The sequence below is a fragment of the Marmota marmota genome, unplaced genomic scaffold, assembly GCF_001458135.2.
Source record: "Marmota marmota marmota unplaced genomic scaffold, marMar, whole genome shotgun sequence".
NCBI classification, from domain to species: Eukaryota; Metazoa; Chordata; class Mammalia; order Rodentia; family Sciuridae; genus Marmota; species Marmota marmota.
The window spans coordinates 48,091,348-48,115,954 of NW_025999990.1; the positions used below are offsets into that span (position 1 = coordinate 48,091,348).

Below are 24,607 nucleotides of genomic sequence, written 5' to 3' on the forward strand. Positions count from 1 at the left end.
ACTTTCCTAAGCGTGGCCTCCCTCAGACTGACTCTCAAGATTTAGTCTCTGGCTGTACTTCTCGTTATAAGTCCGATATTATCTGACCACCGACATCCTTGCTTCCATGCCGGAAATTATTTCAGAGATCAGTAGTTTAATAATTGAAGTACGTGAAATAATAACTTGTATTTTCTACAAATACAGAGTTTTAGATCCCAACACAGACCTACAGAACAGAATCTCTGATGGTGGCCTCCATCAGCCTGATTATGACACAAATTATCTAAAGGGGACACTGAGACAGAGGCAGTTCATTTCCAAATGAACAGTGTGTGCGGAAGAGAAGAATGGAATTAGGTTTATGTTTTGGAAGGTAATTGTAATAAACCTTTTAAAAGCATATAAATCTGGAAACATCGTAGAGAATGCATTATACTGGGGAGAGGGAAGCTAACTAAAAGTTAGTCAAAAATTTTTTTTTGTACTGAGGATTAAACCCCAGAGCACTTTACCACTGAGTTACATCCCTAGTGTCTTCCCATTTTTAAAATATTTTTTTCTTTTAATATATATTTTTAGTTGTCAATAGACATTCATTTTATTTATTTATATATGGTGCTGAGAATTGAACCCAGGGCCTCACACATGCTAGGCAAGTGCTCTACCACTGATCCACCACCCCAGCCCCCACTTTTTTTCAAGTTTTAAAATTTGAGAGTGTCTTGCTAGGTTGCTTAGGGCCTAGCAAGTTGCGGTCCTCCTGCTTCAGAGCCCAAGTTACTCAAAAAAATGCATTTAAACTACAAATAACAATAGTGCTTCCAAAATTATCCTACATAAAACTAAATTTCAGTATCTCTTTATTGGTTTTGCTCCTAATGCGAACATGAACATATGATCTAAAAATCATCCTGTAATGAAAAGACTTTAGGATCCAAGGCAAGTGCTAACATTCATTTCTATTAATTGGCAATGAAAGGATTTTGTTAGCGGACACATTGCCTGTCTTTTACTTTCTATCTCATCCTTCTTTCAAGGACATATATCAATTTAGCTTTTGCAGGAATTTTTTAGGGTGGATTGATATTAGATTCATTTTTAACATAATTTAATGATTTTCAACAGAGTTATTTCTATAAATAGATACCAGAAAAATGCAATGTTGGTGGAAAAGAGCACTGGAGTGGAAAAGGCTTGGTTCTGGAGCTGTCAGTGACTACATGAGATGTATGAATTGTTTAGGCTTCTCCCTTTACTGAGCAAGACTTTGGGATTGGTTTATTTCTAAAGTTTCTTGCAAAAATACTTAACACTATTTCTCCCCAGTACTTAGAGCTTAAAGCCCTGATAAGACCGAGTGTTCATTTGAGCAAGGGAGCCAGAAGGTGAAAGATAGGAGTGGAACAGAAAATGTAAATACAGGAGTATGTTGAGAATGGGTGTATGTTACTTCTACATTAGTTCTCACCAGTTCTTTCCTAGTTCATGTATGCTTATGTATATGTGTTTGAATAATATATAAACCCCTAGGTAAAATTTTAAAAACCACTCCCCCTCTCCCTGATGCTAATTTCAATTCTTTTTATTAGAATCCCACTTAAACATAGACAAATTAAACCAACTTATGCTCATAACTCTTCTCTAACTAATGTAGCTGCAAATTAAATACAAACCAGATTTCAAAACCAACAAAATTCAAATGAACACCATGAATTAAAACGGAATTATGATGTGTTTGGCTGAAAATAAATTACTCCCACACAACATGAATATTGTAAGGATGAGAAACAACACTCTATATTCCCTGTGCAATGCCTACAGCCCACTGCAGACTCTTGGCTGGTGGGCCTCTTTCTAGAATATTCACATATTTCTGCCTCTATCCATTGAAGGTTTGTCTGCCAAGAGCTTCTTGTGTTTCTCTATCCCTACTGCACACATAGTATGCCAGTTGTACTTCTGAATTTAAACATGAAATTTAATTAAATATTTTGAACATTAAAAAAATTCTTTTAGTTGTAGTTGGACACAATACCTTAATTAATTAATTTATTTTTATGTGGTGCTGAGGATCAAACCCAGCATCTCGCACGTTCTAGGCAAGCACTCTACCACTGAACCACAACCCCAGCCCAAATATTTCAAATATTGATAAGCAATTGCGAGAAGAAAGAGACAGAACACTTAAAAAAAAAAAAAATTCTGAGCTGGGCTCGATGGCTCACACCTAGGATCCCAGAAACTTGGGAGGCTGAGGCAAAAGGATCACAAGTTCAAAGCCAGCCTCAGCAACTTATTAAGGCCTTAAGCAAGTTGGTGAGACTCTGTCTTAAAATAAAATATAAAACCTAGCTGGGGTTGTGAATCAGTGGTCAGGTACCTCTGGGTTCAATCCCTGGCACTCCCTCCAAAAAAATATTCAGTTGGATGTCTTGAAAAAACTGAATGGTTAAGTTATTATACTATGTGTTAGTGAGACAAACATAAAACATAAAATATTGGTCAAAAAAATTCCAAACATCTAGAAAATAATTATTGCCTTACAATGAATTTAAGTTCTCTATTTTAAAGAAATAATATTAGTGTATGAATTTTGTGCACAGAGATGTACACAAAGATTTAGTCACAGGGTGGCTTTATACACAAAAACAATTAAACATTTTCAATAATAAAATTTTCTATGTCATATGGTGATGAGTGTAATGGCTGATGAATCCCCACGTGGAGGTAGCCTGGGTGGTACTGAGTAAGATGATCAAAGATGGCCTCCTTGATAAGGTGACATTGGAGTAGTGACTTAAAAGAGTCCAGAGAGTGTGATAGAAGGGACATTGGATTTTACATTTAGAAAAAATTCCCTCTGGCTATATGTGCAGAATAAACTGCAAAGCTGTGGGGCAGGAACAGAAAGAGGGATCCCTGTTAGAAAGCCGCTGCAATGTTTTGGTTTTTTTTTTTCTTTTTTTAAAAAAACTCGGCACTTTACCACTGAGCTACATTCCCAGACCTTTTTATTTTTGTACTTTGAGATAAGGTCTTATTAAGTCACTGAGGCTGGCCTCGAATTTGTGATCCTCTTGCCTCAGCCTCCTGAGTTGCTGGGATTATAGGTGTGTGCCTCTGCCCACAGCTAGCCATTGTTACATCTTGACAAGAGACAATGGTAGCTTAGAGCCAAGGAGGTCAGACTCTGGAGACATTTTGAAGGCTGAACCACAGCTCATATGTGGAATGGGTATGTGATGCCAAAGAAAGAGAATAAGCTTAACATCCTCAACAACTGGATGGTGGGGCTTCCATTAACTGAGACAGGAAAGATGTGTGGGGAAGAGATTTGAGGATCAAGACAGAAATGTGGTTTTGAATGTTGTATTGGAGATGTCTAGTGGAAATTAACATGGCGATCATATATGACATAATATATAGCAGAATTTCTCTCCAAGAGCTTTCCCTAAATTTGAATTTGGTGCTCTTGCCTCATGGTACATTCCTCACCCCCTGACACACACCGCCCTTACCCCCTTTGCATGAAATGGCAATTCTTTACTCCCACCAGATTATTGCTACGTGAGGTAAGTATTCTCACACGAATTCCTAACATGTACCACAGAGCCATATGTACGTAAATTATTGTTTCCAATAAGATAAATATTTAATTGAGAAGATCCTACTAAGATATTTATATTTGGGAATGAAATATCATTAGTGCTTGCAACTCCTTTGAATCTCATGTCAGCAAATTCAATACTACAGTCATGTGTTGATTTGTTTCCAAACTTGACAGACTATAGATTTACAACTCAGCTCAGAATTTGGAAGTTCTCATGTTATTCTAGTTTAAAGGGAAGGCATTCAAACTTCAGATTTACTGGTTGACTCTATGAGTTACAACTGATAGACAGGCCTGAGAGATTTCTGCCAATACTAAGATTTTATAGATTCTTAAGAAATTTCATATTGAAATAGTTATTAGGACTTCTGGCTATAAGTGACTCATGAATATAGAGAGATATTTTACCTACTTTACTACCCAAAACTGCTATTCAATAACAATAAAGGGGTTTTTCCAAAAATATCTTCCAGAAGGTGTAAAGTAGGTCTCTGGATTTGTGGTCAACTAAAGGGAGATGTAAAAACCAGAGCTATAGTAACAAAGTGCACAGTGTGGAGAGATGATATTTCTCAGCTTTCTTCTTCAGATTCCAAGATCCTGTCCGAAAGAAATTCTCCCCAAAACAGGAGATTTGAAAATAGTCTTTGCAGCATTTGATCATATTAAGAAGGACCTAAAGATGCTCACACTAGGTGTTAACCAAGTGTCCTAGACAGATCACTAGAGAGTTAAACCCACAATTACAAGACCCTTCCACAGGCTCAGGAATTTCCATCAGCTCTCAAGTCCACCTTTAGAAATTCAATGACAAACAAATATTACCAGTCATCCCCAAACAACCCTCTAATATGAAGATAAACACCAAGGCAAACAACTAACAAATAAATAGAAAAAAAATAATTTGGAAGAAATAGATGATTGATGAAAACAGAAGAACATTCAAAAAACAAATGGCCATGAGTACATTTGGAAAAATAAGATTTTACAACCATAAAACAGAACAGGATGTCATAAAAAAGGAGAAGATAGAAGTTGTTGAAAATAAATAAACAGAGCTCATGAAAAATCAAAAGGATAGTCAATCAATAACCAATGCCAAATGATTTAGATAAAAATTAAATAATGGGGCTGGGGCTGTAGCTCAGTGGTAAAGCAGTCGCCTCACATGTGCGAGGCCCTAAAAGAATTCAACTTCATACATCTATTTTTAAAAAATGAGAAAATGAGAAATTGGAAATGGCAGATTTGAGGAAGGCTGCATTTGCCGTTGCTCTGTGGCTAGGGATTCAGGCAGCAGGAGAACGGCTTGTCAACAAGGTGAGTAAAAGAAGGAATTTCCTGAATTCAATATTGAACGTGCAGAATTTCAGCTGCATTGAATAAAGAGCAAGAAAGAGTACAAGTCAGTGGTGGCAGTGTCAAACGCTGCTGGTTCACCGTGGAGGGGAGGGATAACACAGAGAGAAATGCGAAGGACAAATTTGGCCCAGAAGAAAACTGTAGATCAGAGAAGCAGCCTGAACTTAGCTGACCCAGAAGCTGCACAGAGATCTAGTGTCTGAAAAGTGCTCTGTGTTTCTTGACCGGAGATGGAGAGCTGAGGCAGGAGTCATCTTAGGAGGCCAGGGCTGTGGCTGCTGCTGTGGAGCCAGATCACAGCAGACATTGCCGTACTGTCCCAACAAGCAACTACCACGTGGCTAGGGTGTACCTGGAAGAACATGAGTGAAACCCGCACAGAGAAGATGATACACAGGGGAATTCAGGTCACAAATATAGAAGAGAGTACAGCATGCTCTCTCTTTGAGACTGGTGGCTCATGGGACCTGCTGAAGAAGCTTGGGGAACTGAACAGGCAGGTGTGAATACACCTAGGGACTGAGCCCAGGAAGGGCCAGTGCAATGCAGAGTGTGTTGAAAGTTGGCTGTGAGTAGAATTCTTGGAAGTTTCCTGAGATCCAGGCTACCAGCAGAGATCAGCATCTGCCTGGCCCTAAGGGTGTATTGATCTAATCTCTCCAGAGCAGATGCCACTTAAAGATAAGTCCCTAAGGCCTGATTAGATCTAACTAATCAGAACTCTCCCAGCCATCAGAACTCTCTTCAGAGCAGTCTCACCCTGGGAGTGCATCCATCTGGTCTGTCTAGACAAAATTCCAAACCGCAGTATGTCCCATTCTGTTCTACCTTCTACTGGTAAGAAGGGAAACCGAGAGCTATTTCAATCAGCTTCAATTTCGGGCCACTCCAGATGGTATCTCAGTTAGCAACACAAAAAGAAGAAAGGTTAGACAAAACACAGCCCTCCTCCCATCTTCACCTGCACAAAGCACCTCCCTGACCCCCTCACAACGAAGAAATAGAAAGGAGAACAGTCAGGAATAGGCAGTGACCATCTATTCTCTTTTTTTTTTTTTCCTACAGTGTCTTTTTTTTTTCATCTATTCTCATTGATTGTTTCCTCTAAGAAATTCTTTCATTTTTCACTAAGAATCTTTTTTCTTTTCCTTTTTTTTTTTGTGGTGTTCTTGATGTGCTCATATATGTATGCTTTTCCTTTTTTGTCATTTATTTTTTTAAATATTTTTTAGTGTTGACGAACCTTTATTTTATTCATTTATTTACATGTGGTGCTGAGAATCAAACCCAGTGCTTCACACATGTGAGGCAAGCACTCTACCACTGAGCCACAACCCCAGCCTCATCATTTATTTTTTTTACAATAGTTTTTCCTTGTCCTTTGAGGGTTAGGGTTTTGGGTTTTGATTTGTTTTTATTTGTTTGTGTGTAATTTCATTCATTTATTTTTCTCCACAAACAGCCAAATCTTCTTGTTCCCTCTTTCTCCCCCTTTTTTTTTCTATTTTCTCCCCTCCTTTATAACCATCACTGTTTGCAGATGATATAATGCTATGCTTAGAAGACCCAGAAAACTCCCCCAGAAGACTGCTGAAGCTTATAAACAAATTCAGCAAAGTAGCAGCCTATAAAATTAACATATAAAAATCAACAAATTTCCAACAATGAATCTGCTAAGAATGAAATCAGGAAAGCAATCCCATTCACAACAGCCTCAAAAATAGTAAAATAAAATAAAATATCCTCTTATCAAGGAGATGAAGAACTATATAATGAAAACTATTGAGAACACTGAAGAAATTGAAGAGGACACTAGATGGAAAGACTTCTCCTATTACTAGATAGGCAGAATTAATATTGCTAAAATGGCCACATGACCAAAAGCATTATATAGATTCAATGCAATTCCCATCAAAATACCAAAGAACTAGGGGGGAAAAAAAAAACAGTTCTAATATTCATTTGAAAGACTAAAAGACCCAGTATAGCAATTCTAAGCCAAAAAAGTAAGGCTGAATATGTCACAATTCCCAACTTCAAATTATACTACAGAGCTATAGTAACAAAAACTGTATGGTACTGGTATAAAAATAGACAGACCACTGGTACAGTATAGAAGAACACAGAGACAAACTCAAATTTTGGACAAAGGTGCCAAAAACATATATTGGAGGAAAGAGTCTTTTTATCAAATGGTGCTGAGAAAACTGGTTATCCATATGTAGAAGAAGGAGACTAGGTCCTTATCTCTCACAAAAGTCAAATGGATCAAAGACCTCAGAATTAGACCAGAACTATGTAACTCCTAGAAAAAAAATGAAGGGCCAATACTCTAACATATAGGCACAGGAAATAACTTTTTCAATAGGACCCCTAAAGCTCAGGAAATAATGCCAATATTTAATAAATGGTATGACATCAAATTAAAAAGCTTTGTACAGCAAATGAAACAATTAATAATGTGAAGAGAGAACCTTCAAAATAAGAGAAAATCTCTGCAAGCTACTCTTCTGACAGAGGATCCAGAATACATAAAGAACTCAAAAAACTTAACACATACCCCCAACAACTCAATTAATAAATGGGCAAATCAAAACTACACTGAGATTTCATCTCATTTGTTAAAATGGCAGCCATCAAAACATAAACAATAAATGCTGGAGAGGATGTGGAGAAAAAGGAACACTTTCAAACTGTTGGTGGAATTGTAAATAGTAGAACCACTGTGGAAATCAGTAGGGAGTTTCCTCAAAAGATTAGGAATGGATCCACCATATGACTCAGCTATACCACTCTTCAGTATTGATCTTAAAGAAGTCAATGTACTATGGTGTTACATGCATACCCATGTTTATATTATAGTAGCACAATTCATAATAGCCAAACTACAGAACTAGACTAGGTGTCCATCAACACATGAATGGGTAAAGAAAATGTGGTACACATACACAATGGAGTTTTATTCAGCCATAAAAAGAATGAAATTATATCATTTACAGGAAAATGGATAGAACTTGAGAACGTTATATTAAGCAAAATAAGCCAGATTTAGAAAGTCAAGGGTCATATGTTTTCTCTCATATGTGGAAGCTAGAGAGAGAGAAAAAAAAAAAAAGAAAAGAAATATTGGGGGGGGATTGCATGAAAATCAAAGAGAGATCAGTAGAATAAAGAGATCAGGGGGAAGGAGAAGAGGGAAGGGAAGGGGAAATACTGGGGAATGATATTGGCCAAATTATATGGTTATATTGTATGCATGAACAAATATGCATAGAGGATAATAAAGTAAGTAATAAAATATTCAGAGGACCAGTCTAGGAAAACTGGAGAAAGGGAAAACAAAAACGAGGAAGTCATAAATGAAATAATTCAAGAAAACATTCTAAAACTTAGGAACATGTTTTCCAGATTGAAAGGAATCACCAGTTTCTGGTGTAAAAACCCAAACCAAGAAACATATTTCAGAATGTGGGGAAGATGAGAAGTAAGAATATTCCTCAAATTTTTTTACTTAATTATTTTTTTGTTTATCTTTTCCCATCCCATGTATTGCAATTTTATTTTTAAGAGATGGGGTCTCTATGTTGCTCAGCCTGGCCCCAAATTCATGGGGATTCTGGAAATCTTCTTGCTTCTGTCTCCACAGTAACTGGGACCACCACATCTGGTTTTCTTCAAGCTTTAAAGAAAGAACCATTTATAGGTTACAGATAAAGTTTGAGAAATCAGAATGTCTTCAGACTTCTCAAGATATTTTCAAAAATTTGAAGATAGATTATACATTTAAAAAACTTGGCACTGGGGCTTAAACCGAGGGGGTGCTTAACCGTTGAGCTACATCCCCAGTCCTTTTTATTTTGAGACAGGGTCTTGCTAAGCTTCTGAGGTTGGCCTTGAATTTGCTATCCTCCTGTTTCAGACTCCCGAGCTACTGGGATTACAGGCAAGTGCCACTGTGCCCAACAGATCATACATTTTTATTTATTTATTTATTTGGTACCAAGGATTGAACTCAGAGGCACTCGACCACTTGAGTCACATCCCCAGTCCTATTTTGTATTTTATTTAGAGACAAGGTCTCACTGAGTTGCTTAGCACCTTGCCATCGTTGAGGCTGGCTTTGAACTCGTGATTCTCCTGTTTCAGCCTCTGGAACCTCTGGGATTACAGGTGTGCACCACTGTGCTCAGATAGATTATACATATTTAATACCTACATTTATTTAAATTTTCATCCTGAAAGAAGACGTGAGATTTTTAGAGGAGTGATCAAAGATATTATTATTTATAGCAATAACTATGCCCAATGTCCTTTATGTGATAACAGCAACATGCCATCTTGCACACTGTAAGTCTTCCTGAACTATGAATCTGGAGAGAGACAGGTCACCAACTGCCTCTTTCCTACGTGAGAGACACAGTAAAACCTTTGTTCTATAGTCATTAACAATCCTTTGGGATGTAAATGACTGGTTCTGGGGCTGTGTGGTTCATTTTGTCTTTGAAATTCAAACACCTACAGAGATAAGGCTCTATACCATGCAGTTATGGATAGTTTCTTAACCCAGGTGCCATTAAAAGTTCCCAGGAAGCCCTCATGGTACCGAAACATGACATTCTTCATTTCCTGATAGATTATTTTCCAATCTAGAATTCTATTCCCAGTGAAACCATCAAATAAGTGCCAGGCTTAAAAGGACCTGAAAAAGTGCAGCTTTCATTCCGTCTTCAGATGGAGGATGTGCTTCTCCACCAAAGCAAGGGAGTGAGTCAAAAACAGCCTGGGACCAGAAATGGGAACACAACTCAGGAATAGAGTGCTAGGATCAAGCAAAGGAAAGCCCTGAGTAACTTCAGTGCCCAGGATCCTCTCAGATAAGAGTTCCTTTGAAAAGTTGCAAGAGAATATTGCACCCTTCTAACATAATGACTGGAGAGATTTAGGAGGAGAATTTAAGGTAGCATCAGTGCTGTTCACAGAGAAACTTCAACAAACAAAAATTACTAGCTGTAGGGAAACAATTTTGCTAGCAAGAAAAAGAAATGATAGTATGCTAGGTAGCTAGTTGGAATATATTTATGTAATCACAACAATGTAAACCATAAATTTTGATTTAATAAAACTATATTAGAAACATAAAAAGAATACAAATGTGATATGTAGGAGATATATAGGAGGAAAAGATGGCCATAGGAATAAGTCGACAGATTGAAGTTTAAACCTAAAAAATTAAGGAAAAGCAATATCCACTTTTACTTACAGAAATAGAGGGAATCACCATATTTGGTAACTAAAATAGCTGAAATTGAAGGAGTTTAATCTTTGTCACATAAGGAGTTAGTCTCCAATTCCTAGTAAACTTATTTTCCTCAAGATAAACATTATAATTATTTTTCATAGAGTGCTTTTTCCAAAGAATTTTCCCATCTTTCTACCTTTCTATTCATCCTCTGTAAGAGTAAGATAAAATTGAACTCCAAGGAGTGACCTATTTTATTTTGAGGCAATGGGATTTGACCTAAAATAATAATGTAAAGCATTAAGCAGCAGTTTTTCCCTTTCTCTTTAGTGGGGGAGGAGGTAAGGTGAGGAGCAGGTCATGGGGGAGAGTGGTACATAGGAAGACTAGAACTCTATTCATGTGACTGATGTGTAATACCTTTCAGCTCTGGAATGTTTTCCAAGACCTCAGCTCTTATTAAATCCAAAAAGAGGCACAGAGCAAATGGCAGATTCTGACCATAGAGACAATTTCTTCATGTGGAAAGGGGTGACAGAAGAAAAGATCAAAGAAGACAACAGTGAAAATATTTGCATGGGGGAAAAAGGAGAAGACTTTAGATTCAGGCTGGGGAAGGAAGAGAAGAAGCTGCTCAAAGAGAGAGGAGCAAGATAAACAGAGATTTGGGATTTTTTTTTGAACTCAGGGGCACTAAACCTCTTGATCTACATCCCCAGCCCTATTTTGTATTTTATTTAGAGACAGGGTCTCACTGAGTTGCTTGCCGCGTCGCTTTTGCAGAGGCTGGCTTTGAACTCGTGATCCTTCTGCCTCAGCCTCCAGAATTGCTGGAATTATAGGCAAGCACCACCTTGCTAAGTGTAAACAGATTTTTAAGTGCTGTTTTGTACTTTATTCCCCTGCTGGCAATACTCAAGAAAGCTTCAGTGAAGATCCACATTATGTTTCAATACTTTTTATACTTCTTCTAACCTAGATGCCCTTTAATGAATAGATTAAGAAAAACTGTGGTATATATACACAATGGAATATTACTCAGCAATAAAAGAGAATAAAATTATGGCATTTGCAGGTAAATGGATGGAGTTAGAGAATATTATGCTAAGTGAAGTTAGCTAATCCCAAATAACCAAAGGCCAAAAGTTTTCTCTGATAAGTGGATGCTAATCCATAAGGGCGGGGTGGCATGGGATGAGTAGAGGAATTTTGGATTGGGGCTAAAGGGGAGGGGGCTTGGGGATAGGAAACATGGTGGAATGAGAAGGTCATCATTACCCTACGTACATGTATGATTGCACGAATGGTGTGACCACAATTTTTGTACAACCAGAGATGTAAAAAATTGTGCTCCATTTGTGTACAATGAATTGAAGAGCATTCCACTGTCATGTATAACTGATTAGAATAAATTACTTAACTTAAAAAACGATTTACACTTCTTTTGGATGCATCTCCAAAAGCTGAGAATGACCTTAAAATAGGAACAGGAACGCCCAGATTTACTTAGTGTAGTTTGAATTGTTTTGCTAGGAGCTGTAACAGTGTGGAATCATCTGTATTCTTTCCATTTGGCAGTTCTGGAACTGCCAAAGTTCTGGAGTACTAGGAAATCTGGATCTGTGATCATTCTTTAGAAGTTAGAAGGCAAGAAAACTTCAAGTCATTAAATTTAAAATGCCTTAAAGTTATTAACCCAACTAACTAAATAATTACAGAATAATAGGCTTAAATCCTGAAATAACCTTGAAGACCCTCTAATAAAATCCCTTCCTTCAAGCCAAAGATATGGATCAGGGAGATGAAATCAGTTGCTCATAGTTCATATGGCAAGTTAAAGACTAAGAAAAGACTTGAAATCCAGATGTTCCATCTTTTCATTGGTTGAAAATAACAGTGAAATTAGTGTCTGCCATGTGTATCAGTCTGTTTTCTGTGGGCAATAGCAATATTATGGACAAAATTATCAGTAGGCATATTTTTTATCTTGTTTCTGGATGTTCAAAGTTGAGGGTATGCATCTTGTAATGTCTTACAGGCAGAGTCCCAGGATGGCACAAAGTACCACACAGCAACAGACACAGAGAAAGAGACAGAGGCAGAGACAGAGATTCTGCCACCAGAATTCAACCTTCAGTCACTGGGGCTCACCCTAATGACCTTATCTCAATTTAATCACATTTTAAAGACCTCCGTGCCATACACACACCTAGAGACATCATAGTAGGATTTTTACCCTTTAGTTGGTTATGAAATGTCCCTCAAATGCCCATATGGTAAAGGCCTGATCCCCAGTCCATGTACCATTAGGAAGTGATAGATCCTTTAGGAAGTGGTGCCTAGTGAAGGAAGTTAGGTCACTGGGGCCATGCTTAAGTGGGTACCATTACTCTAGCCCTTCTTCTCTTTGCTTCTGGTTGCCATGAGGTGAACAGGCCTCTCCACAGAACCCTCCTGTCATGATGCACTGTGCTGCCACATACCCAAAGCAATAGGGACAAGGGACCATGGACTGACTATTCCAAAATTGTGAGCCAAAATAAACCTTTCATCTGTTTTAGTAGGTTACTTCAGGTATTTTATCAGAGTAAAGGAAAGCTAACACACTTAACACCTCATAAAGGGTATTGGATGTGGGACACGATCAAACCGTATCACCATGCGTAAGAACTTTCCACAGATTATCTCACTTAATTCTCAAGACTATTGTCCCATCTTACAAATGAGAAAAGTGAAATTCAAGAAGTAATCTAATATCTTGCCCAAAATTTTAGATTCAGGAATACACTCCCTAACTACAAATTCAGTTGCTATGGAACAAGGGTAGAATAGATACTGGATGGTAACAAGTAAATAGTCATACAAGGTTAAAACATTAAAAAACAACAAATTTAGGAACTCGGGAGTTTTAAAGTCATCCCTTACCTCATCGCATTGTGGACTAATTAAACTACTAATGTACCACTTTCACATAACTCACAGATGTTTGGAAAAATATGATTAATTATATAGTACCTAAAATTAATTCACCTCTACTGTTTTTCCATTCTTTTTCTCAGCCCCACAGTTTATGATAGGGTATCTAGACTATTAAACAAAATCTTATTTACATGAATGAGTACTGATCCAGTAGCCTTCCAATTGGGTTAATATTTCCTGTTTCATACTGGCTGGAAAGTGACAGAAAGAACAGAATAGCCAAAACATTTCCAGACTTAGAAGGAACAGTAGATAGGGGCTGGGGTTATGGCTCAGTGGTAGAGCGCTCGTCTAGCACATGCAGGGCCCTGGGTTCTTTCCTCAGCACCACATAAAATAAAATAAATGTATTGTCTCCAACTACAACTAAAAAATATTTTTTTTAAAAAAAGAAGGAACAGCACCTATACATACCCTTCATTTAATTAAATATAAATAGCCCAAGATTGAACTGTGATTAGGTTCTCCAAATATTACACTTCTGTCATTCTGTTTGAGTTCAGTAATATTCTAAATTGATTATATCTGATTTTAAAGTCAAATTTCTCATCTATGACTTTTGGAAGAAAGGTGAGTTTATCTTTTAGAATAAGCAACAGTGGTGTAATCTGGGCAGGGAATCACCATTTGCATTTTGGCAGATGAAATTTAGAAAGATTATGCAACCAGGCCAACTAGTAATGAAGCTTGCTAGCAGTGGAGGTGAAACCTGAATCCAAGTTTCCTAACACCTTCCAGGGATAGAAAGAAGTCAAAGACAAGAGGAACAGGAAACCGCTCAACATGGGTGACCATTTTCACAGTTTCTTTTGGCCTTGGGTCTTTTGGGGTCACCTGGGCTCACTGTATAATGGAACATATGAAATTAACTGGTAACTTTGCTACTACACTGCAATCATCCATGACATTATATCTGCAGATTTTCGTATTCGGGGACAGGGTCTTGATCTGAAGCAAGGTAAAACAAAATTGGTTTACTATCTAGTTTCTTACATGAGATATTCTTGTAGAAATCAAAATATTAGGACCAATTCAGAACAGAAACCTAGGGGCAGCCGTTTGCATAAATGTCTCTCTCTCTCCATCCCTTTGTACTTCCTGCCTAACATCAGACAGAGGTCACTCAGAACACACACTCAGATACTCCTTTTCTAGTGTGAGGCTGAACAAGGGTGACTAAGGGCACAGGCTCTGGGGGCAGAGATGGACCTGTTCTCCTGTCCTGGCTCTGGGAAGGGCTCTACATTGGGCAGGATTTCCAATTTTGAACTTGGTGTCTTTATCACTAATGACTACCTCTGAGTTGTCACAAAACATAAAAAGAGATTGTGTATACAGTGCCTGACGCCTGGTAAATGTTCAACACACACATACTAGGTTTGATCAAAATTGATCCTCTTGACTATCTCCAGTGACAGGTTCAAAGTGAGAAGTGAAAGCAAACAAAAGGCAGCAATGACCTTAAAGAATCACCCATGTCTGTCCTTACTGAAAATAAAAAAGGACTATGTTCCAAGTATAGCATAGGGCGCTTTCATAGAACTGTCAAACTGACAGGCAGCCTAGATGTCCACCTTTTCAGATTCCCATGAGCTTATTTGCTATGCCAACCTAAACACATTGCTATCTTTGACTGGCAGTGGGCACAAACTGACTCTTTGCCCTCAGCCACTGGCGAGCAGACTCGCTCTTGATGCATCTTCCCTTCAAATTTTCTGAGTTACGAATGCTCTGGTCAAAGCTGCTGGCACCCCAGGTTATCTATCATTTTTCACTCCTCTATTTTTTACTTGCATCAGTATCTTTCTTGATGCCAAGTTCCACTATTTTAAAAGAAATAAACCTTAGTCTCCCATTACCATTCTTCTTCCTGAAATTTAGTATCAATGAAGAAAACTAAGAATCATTTTATGGAAATATTTAATAAATATATTTTCTCAGTACACATTCAAAAATTCCACTTGAGAATGGTGTATTTTGGTACCACTAAATCTCATGACAATGTATGAAACACCCTTAATTACTTTCTAAGATGTGTTCCTTTAACTGGACTAAAATACCACATATTTTAAAAAATAAGTATTCTGCACATTTATGATCAATAATTATTTGTAAACATTTGTAAAATTCAGAAAGGTAAGTGTTCTTTCCAGGACAATAAGCTCCAGGAGGGCAGGAATGGAGTTGTTCTTGTTCACTGTTGCATTCCCAGCACCCAGTCCAAGGCCAGACAAGTACAAGGCATTCTATGAGAATTTGTTAACTCACACACTTTAACCTTACTCTATAAACTTTTGTGTAAAAATTAATGGAACTATCCTCTTAAAAGCAAAGTGTTGTAGCGAACTGTTATTCTGAAACCAAAAGGAAAAAAAGAATTCTAGGGTAGTAGTCTAAGCACTTTGGAGAAAGCAACAGACTATCCTGGAATTTATACAAACCAGAAAGGCAAAGTCTGGGTGTAGCCTGAAATACATCATTTAGAAAAGCATAATATAAAAATATTTTCTAAATGCATGACTCCATGTATGAGACTCAAAAGATGGCTCTCAAAATTGCAATGCTGGCTCTGCCAACATGTTCCCCAAGAAAAGCAGGAAACCATCCAGAGGCCGGTGTTAACTCTTGACTACATTCCAATGACCTACTTAAAAATGGATAAATGATGAAAGACTAAGATGAATACACATATTTTAGAACAAAGCTGTAAATGGGTGGAAGCTTACAGAAATGATAAGATAAACAGCTTCTGTAGACGTTTTCAGTTAAGACGATTTTAAAAAGTTGAGTCTACAATTCAGGGCCAGTGATTGTAGAGCTGACAGATGCCAAAGGCAAAGAGAATTAAGAACAGCAGGGAACATTTATGGAGCACCTAGAGCGGCAAATGCTGGGCTAAACGATTTGTATTTCTATCCTCACAGCAGATGAGGTTAAAAACCCCTGTATCTACTTTAGAGAAGATGAAATCAAGGCTCAGGACAATGAAAACTTGTCTATGTCTATACATTAACTGATAAGTACAAATGATCAAAACCCAAGTTCGACTAGAAAAATCTTTCCATTAATCCACACTTCCTCCTTGTTACACTTGAAAAAGTCAAATGAATGAATATTGGTAACTGAGAATCTCAAAAATATCGTGAAAATATTCAACAGCTGAAATCTGTTACAACTCAGATAAATTACATCTAGGGTCCTTGAGATGAGATCAGAACGGTAACCCTGAAGGGAACCATAACTAACAGATGAAGGGCAGAGGCCACTGTCAGTTTTTAAAGGATACATAGGACAAGAATGAGAAGGGGTACATATACGCTGTTAGCCAGCAGTCAAGTCTCTTCTGCCTTTGTATCACCAGGATCCTGCCCAGTGGCTCATGCAGGATGCTCAGGAGATGTTGACTCATTATTATCTTTAGATGCAGGATTAAAACCTTAAGTCATGCAGATGCAAGACTAAAACCCTATTTTGAATAATTTCATGGGGGGAGAAAGTTCCCAGTTATAAGGGAATATACAATAATCAAGACAGACTTGAGAGGAAAATGACACTTCTCCATTCTCCTTTTGGGAAGTCATGGTTCCCTGACTTTTACTATTCAAAACTCAATACTACAGTGCTTATAATTCTAATTCAACTACACTTACAGTCTGTTCACAGCAGTTATCATCACTGACAATGCTACTACAAGAGAATGAATTTCAGGTTCCAAATGACTGAGTTACAGTATAATCCATTTAATTGGAAACTACATACACTTACATCATTTTCTCTCATTTCAATCTTTTCCTCCAACAAAACAGAAGTTAGTGTCAAGTTCATTTGATAGCACTTCCGTAATTTCCAAACACTTTAAATTAATGAGCAAGTTAACAGAGGCAAATTACCTGCTGCAGTTTGGGTTTTAAATGTTCTCCAAAAGCGCATCTGTTGGAGGCTTGGACCTCAGCTCATGACATTATTGGGTCATGGTGGAACTTTGCATGGGACCTAGTGTGAGGTCTTCAGGTCTTTGGGGGCATGCCCTTGAAGGGCATCTTCCTCTTCCTAGCTTTCTGGCCAGAGATAAATAGCTTTGTTCTACCATATGTTCTTTTGATATGGCACCATGGGCCCAAAACAACTGGGCCAACTGATCATGGATTGAAACCGCCAAAACAAAACTTCTCATCAGTTGAACATCTCAGATGTTTCTATAGTAACAGAAAGCTAACACATTGCCCTTCAGTTAAACTTCCCCAAATCCTCTTTCTTCATCAGTACCAGTACAATGCAAGTTGAGTACAAAAGTTAACATCAAGTTTATGGACATTCTCTTTATACAAACAGAAAAAGTAGCAGTGAAAAGGGAGTAATATTGACATTTAGAATTTCCCTTCCTCTTGTGTATGTAGCAGATGCAGGGTGAGCATATTTCAGAATTAACTCCCTAATATATTAGAGATACCCTTGAAGAATCTAACATGATGGTTTCACTATCCAGGAGACTATTACAGCCAGAAGGATGTGAAGAAAGGCAGTTACTGACCAGGTCTCAGCACGCAGAACAGCTGTCAGGTTATGACTCTGCTGCCACTAAAAGAACACAAAGAAAACATGCACCCAAATACATACAGGAACCCAATGCCAGTGGTAGAAATTGTAACAGAAATATATTTCTCATGCAAAATAGGCCAAATGACAAATACCTGCACAATACAAATAAAGATCTGAAAATTAAACTTTCTCTTTTGGGGGTACTGCCATGATTCTGTGGTTTCAATGGGTGTCAATCCCATGTTAAACTTGCAATTCTATAAAACCGTGATTAAGAGTATAGAAAGCATATTTTGGAAGAAACCTGGGTGTGTGAAAGATTGCTATGAAAAAAATGAAAACAGGAATGATAGAAGTATACTTTCTTTTATATACAAAAATGAAGGCCCAAAATATGGTTTGTTGAAGTAGCTATCAACAAGATGTTAAATTATTTTTCCTTTGCTTTGGTTAAAACAGCCTTGGAACAGCAGTCAGTTCCCCTTCTACTAACAGCATATAAACACAGTGACAGGACTACTTTTAGTACAGAATAAACAACTTTCAAGAAAAGAAATTAAATTAATTTTAAACTAAATTAAACATTTTTACCAATAAATAATTTCTTTTAAAGTAGCATCTTCATCCTACAATCTCGGGCAGAACATATACACCAATTTAAAAAATAAAGTTTCTCCCACAATAGTCACTACAGGTGTTAATGTAACAAGCTATTAAATGAAATTACTTTAATGTACTTAAAAAAAATTCTAGCAACCAAATATGAATTTTAACAGTTGTCATTTTCTACAATTGTACATATTCTAAAATAATTGACTAATACTTTCTTACAGAACATAATTCAAACTATTGTTGGCATTTCAATATATTCCTAACGAAATGGTTAAAAGAACATTTAGTACACCAAATGTGAAACAGAATTTATAATTCTGATTTACAGCTAATAAAAGGCAATCAATTCCTATTTAAACTGTAACCAGTGATGAAATATACTTCAATAACAAACATTTGGTCTCACAATCTTTAATATTGGTTAAAAACAGTCTGATGTTTGTTGCTCATGGAAGTTACTTTAATCCAATGTGCAAAAAAAGGTGCAGCCATCTGCTTTTACTTGAAATACATAAGACCAACACTACTATTTACACACTTAGAAGATTTTTAAATTTATTAATTTAAGCAAGCATATTGCATCTCTTTTATGGATAAATCATGTGCCACAGAGAGCCTAAAAGCTGGATGACATTCCATTAAGCCACACAAATGTTTCTTGTCCTAATTTTGAACCTAAATATAAATCCAATTTCAAAATCAATTAAGAATTATTTTGATCTAATAAGTCTTGGAATTGTTGCACATATGAAAACCTTGTCTCTGAGAGCTTTCACTCCTCTCACCACTGGTCTGCTCCACAAACCCCCACTTGTTGCAGAAGGACAATGCCCCCAAAAGAGGAACCTGTGAACCCAGCCCTAAGCACCAGCATCCTGTGGGTTCACAGGATGATGTAGTACGTATGACTACAGCTTTTGGGGTAGATATGGGGCAATCGAAATGGATGAAGAAACACTTCAGCAAAGCAATTATTACCTGTGCACAAAAATAATGTAAAACAGTGACAGAAAAAGTGAATAAAACAAATATAAATCTAATACCATTCTGCATTTCCAGAACTTGGTTTCACACTTGCGCAGTGTTCTTGGTCAATCACCCACCAGCATTTTCTGGGTCTGTATGAAGAACGTTTATTAAGTTATTCAAACTGCTGTTTTGACCATAAGTCACGTGTGACTATGACGATTAAGAAATCAATTTACTCGATTATTACTCTGTGCAGTGCACTCACAACGCGAGTGTAGAGGATTAAAAATAGAACAGAAGTCTCTCACCTCTAAACTGGACATAGGAGTTCTCAAATTAAAATCATAAAAAAGAAAGGGAGGGGAGCTTACTGGCAACAATAGACTAGACAGGACACTGAAATGGTTTGGTCAGAACTTAGGAACGTAATTTCCTTGACAAAGTTCTAAAAACACCTAACCAATCACTGCCTTATGTCCAGCAAGTACACTGCTCCATTCATTTCCATGAAAACATAATAACTGGCATTCGCTGATCACGATCAATGTAGTCCCAGTCTCGGCTTCCCAGGCGCAGCACTAGGGTCCTGCCACCTCTAGCTACAGGCTATTGTCTCCAACTGCTGCTCGGCTTCTGCAGCCATGGCTGCGGCCTGCAACTGTTCAGTCTCGCTCTGGATGGCACTGGGGGTAACCTGCTTCCTCTCGCTGTGCATATTGTTCTCATGTCTCTTCAGATCCGATGCCTTGGCAAAGGCCTTGGTGCAGGAGCCACACACAAAGGGCTTTTCACCTCTGTGCCTCCTTTCATGGTCCTTAAGGTGGGACTTGTGTTTGAAGGCTTTGTCACACATGTGACATGCGAATGGTCTTTCGTTACTGTGAACTCTCTCATGCTTCTTTAAGTCTGGGGCACGAATGAATGATTTTCCACACACCTCACAACTGTAGGGCTTATACCCTGTGTGGATTTTTAGGTGTTCCTTCAGGTGGGCCTGGGTGGTGAACCCTTTTGTACACATTTCACATACAAATGGCCGGTCTGCGGTGTGAAGTTTCTCATGCTTCCTCAATCTGCCTTCATCAGAAAATGTCTTACCACATGCTTGGCAAGCAATCTGCTCCCGGTGGTGACCATAAAGTAAATACTCAAACTTCATGTCACTGGTGGCAGTCCAGCCTGGTGTCTGTTCATCTTTTACCTCACTCATTCCATCATTAAATGTTAAGGCTTGAGGGGTCTGGGACCCCAAATCTTTGGACTCTGGGGTCTCCATGGATTCTACTTCCTGACCGTAGCAATTTACTTTTCGAACTTCCTCGCTCCCCAGCTCTTTCAAAATCGCTTCCTGAACCCTGAGTGTAGTCGTAGGTGACTTGCCGTCCTCTTGACTTGGGGGGGTGCCTTCTACTGTGTCATCTGAAGGACTGTCATCCTGATCCCCGATTTCTTCCACATCATCATCCTGAGTGTCAGCAGTATCTCCAATGGGGCGATTTATTTTGAGGCAATATTTACTCTTTGATTGGCCATTATTTTCATCAGGACTAGATACATCTCGCTTCTGAGAACAGAGTTTATCCAAAAATCTGATACCAAGAATCTGACCTGATGACATCATTAAGTTAACATCTTCCTTTTTCACGGAGATCTTTGCTGTGTACATGTAGTTCAGGACCTCTTCAAATATATCAGAACGAAGAAAATCTATCTCTATTACTGAAGAGCTATCTACCTCAAGCTTCTTGAAAAGCTTTTTAAAGTAGGTGCTGCAGGCGGCAAGAACACATCTGTGTGCTCTGAATTTCACATCTTCAACCACAATAGCAATATCACAAAATTCTCCTTCCAGGCGTTGTTCATTTAGTGTTTTCAGAAACAGAGTTTTATGATCATCGTCATTGTATTTAATGGTTTCAGACATACTGATGAAAAACTCCTATGAAAACATTTTTTAAAAAAGGAGTTTAGTAATCATGAATAATACTTCATAGAGAAAACACAGGCAGATTTTCATTTTATGACTGATTTTTGGAACCTAGCAATTTCAGAAAGTCAATGTTAGGGATTGCCCAAGAATAAGGGCAGAAAAGACTGATGCCAACTGAGGGATTTCCGTACCGTTTTCTGTTTATCTTCAGTGTACAAAATATTTGTCTACTTACAAGATCAATAGCAACCTTCACAAAATACATGCCAAGCATTATTCTAGGCACTTTATATATTTTAACTAAATTCATGTCCAAATAACCTTGACTTATTCTACAGCCATTTAGTGAAGAGCTAGGACTCAAATGCAGATAATTTAGCTTCAAAATCCATGCTTCTAGATAACCAGAGGTAATCACAACATAAGTGAACCTCAAGGTTTAAGAAACAGTTTGGAGGCAAGAATCCTGTAGACCTGTCTATAGAATCTACTCTAATACCACACACAGAGAAGAGTTTCTAAAATAACTTAAGAGCTCTCAGTGTAAAGTTTTCTATACAGAAGAGAAAACCACTGACACAGAACTACAAAGGGATGTCATTGCCAAAATACTCAGTGCTGTCTTCTAGTTTTTCCATAACAGTTTTATGTCACTCCTAAATGAGGGTCAAGGTTTAATGTGACCTAAGAGAAACAGATGACTTCTGGGAAAATAATGATGAGTGGCTTCATTCCCACTGGTCACTAACTGCCATCCAAATAAAAGTATCATCAATATTGGATGCACAGGTTGAATCTATTACCTGAAGTGCTTGGGACCAGAAGTGCTCTGGATTTCAGATTTTTTAAATTCTTGCATATATATAATATGAGATATCTTGAGGTCATGACCCAAATCTAAACATGAAATTCATTTGTTTCACATATAACTAATATGTATAGCCTAAAGGTATTTTTATTTATTTATTTTTGAGTACTGGGGATTGAATCCAAGGGCACTGCATCTTTAACTACATCCCCAGCTCTTTTTATTTTTTAAGACAGAGTCTAAGTTGTTTAAGGTCTCACCAAGTTGCTGAGCTGGGCTTGAATTTATGATCCTCTGCCTCAGCCTCCAGAGTTGCTGGGATTATAGGTGTACACTACCATGCCCAGCTGAAAGTAATTTTATATAATAAATTTAATAATATTTTAAACAGAATTTCATGGTGTAGTATTTTCCACTTGTGGCATCATATCAGCACTCAAAAAAGTTTCAGATTTTCAAAATATTTTGAACTTCAGGTTTTTGAATTAGGGAAACTTGACCTGTTCTTGCTAAGAATTTTGAGTTATTTTACAAGAAAAGAAACTTAGAACTAGCATGAAGGACCTCTGTCACCATGTTAAAGAACTAGTCTTTTAAAAATAAGGTGTCCTATTTGTTCTCTTAAAATAATTGTTTTACTTTTATTCAACATAATATAAATGTGAGGAAAACACAATTTTCCCAGAGAAACAGACTGCTATATATAATCAGAATTGAAAATATGCATTTTATAGCGAACACAAAATGATTTTTTCAAGATTTAAATTCAAAGGTATAATTACCATGAACAACTCAGGCAATTATCTTAATGCCGTAAACGCCAAAATCTTCAGATCAGAATAACTCTGATCAGGGGCACACCAGACCTACAGAGAAAAAGATAAAACAAGAGTGAGGTAACATCTTTCTCTATTTTGAATTCTCAACTAAGAATGTTGTCAAGAATTGAGTTAAAAAATAATAATAATAAAAAACCCTCCAATTTTTGTGCCTCTTGACCCACTTCACACTGGGAGTAGCAAAGTGGGTGATGAGTATCAGACCCAGTTCTGAACAGATATGGACTAGAATGGGTGAGGACTGGGCACAAGGGACATGGAGGGACTGTACACTGCAATAGAAAGGATGGGTTGGAGAACCGTTAAGGGATTACTCCTCATTAGCAAAGCCATGTCCACACTTGTACACATGTGGACCACTACACAGATGGCAAACTCCAATAAGTAGCCCTTACCCCCATCATTTCCAGTTGGGTATGCAACCTTCTACATTTTCCTCTAGGCTTGTACAAACATATACATGTACTTATATAAAAAACAGACAAAGCTGTACAAGCACACATGTAGCATGGGAGGAAAGAGTAGCTGTTTTCTTTACACACCTGTGTGATATCGAGCACACTTGTCTTTAAGATTGAACTTGTGAAATCCTAGTATTTTATCTCTATCCCCACAGTCTCAAAGAAATTTAGCTTTTTAACTCTTATCCGAAGAACTCTTTCCTGCACTCCAATATCTTAAAAACCAAAACTCTTCCTCTACTAAACCATGACCAAATAAACTGGTATAGTAGGAGCACAGGACTGAGCTGTAATACAGTCCCACAAAAAAAACAAAAACAAAAACAAAAACAAAAACTGATGCAAACCTCTAACCTGAAGACCAAAGTTCCCTCTATAGAAAACACTAAGCCAACTAGAATACTGGGGGGGGGGGNGGGGGGGGGGGTCTCATCTGCAGTGTGAAGGCTGGGCAAAATTATTTCTAAGGATGCTTCTTACTTGACCATTTTGCTCCCTGTTCTTTAGGGTCCCCAGGGACTACAGTCACCCCCCAGAGAGAGGGCAGTCCAGGGAGAAGTTTCCTACCCTGTCAATTCCTACTGATGTAACTCTTGGGGCTTAGAAAATAAAAGTGCACGGGTCATACAGTGTCCATGTGTGTCCTGTGTGTGCGCATATGTTTTCCTTTTGTGGCTAGTGTGTATTTGGCTGTCCCCCTCCTCAAGATCTCTTGAGGACCTGAAAGGAGAGACCATGTGTTCACTGGCTCATTTTTTTTCTATAGAGATGTTCCAATTGCTAAGTTCAGATGAGTCAAACCGGAAGACAGCCATTGCCAGTATTTATGTGGGTAAGTGCAAGAAAAGATGTAGCCCCCAACTACACCTCCACAATAAAGCTGCCCCTTTGCAACTGCTCCCCAAATCGCGAGCACCCAGAGTCGCCCGTATGGAGCAAGGAGTGGGGCTTCCCGCAAAGCCAAACTTACATAAGCAGCCGCAGCCGCCACCCCTACCCCCGAGCAGCTGCGACAATGGCTGCCGCACGATTTCAGAAAGGGGAGGAAGCAGGGAATAAAGAGCAAGATCCGAGGCGCTTTCAAAGCGTGTCCAGCCCTCACTCTCATCTCTTTAGGCCTGGGACGTGGGGGAGTGAATAAAGCCTTTTGCATTCCTTCCCAAACAAAAGCTCCCGGCCTCGGAGCTGCCTGGTGAAAGCGTCACTTTCCCTTTCATAATCAGACTAGGGGCGCAGGCTGTCGGCCTGAGCTCTGAGCGCGGGAAGAAGGGGCCGCG

General features: G+C 38.2%; 1 protein-coding gene across 6 annotated transcripts in view; it reads right to left on the reverse strand.

Annotated features, from left to right (window-relative positions):
* Positions 1–24,601, reverse strand: part of Zbtb14 (zinc finger and BTB domain containing 14) — a 36,834-nt gene extending 12,233 nt beyond the window's left edge. For 4 of the 6 annotated variants that reach the window (XR_007348885.1, XR_007348884.1, XR_007348883.1 and 1 more), the window contains exons 1-3: positions 23,412–23,645; positions 22,813–22,896; positions 19,367–21,231 (exon numbers count right to left, since the gene is read on the reverse strand). Coding sequence is in view for 2 of the 6 variants with exons in the window: in XM_048806505.1 (XP_048662462.1) it covers positions 19,888–21,231; positions 22,813–22,815 (1,347 nt within the window). In the remaining 4 variants the exon portion in view is untranslated. Of the gene's footprint in view, positions 1–16,892; positions 21,232–22,812; positions 22,897–23,411; positions 23,646–24,300 lie in introns of those variants that run through there. The other 2 variants (XM_048806505.1, XM_015482536.2) reach the window with 2 other exon arrangements.
* Between the last annotated feature and the right edge of the window lie 6 nt (positions 24,602–24,607).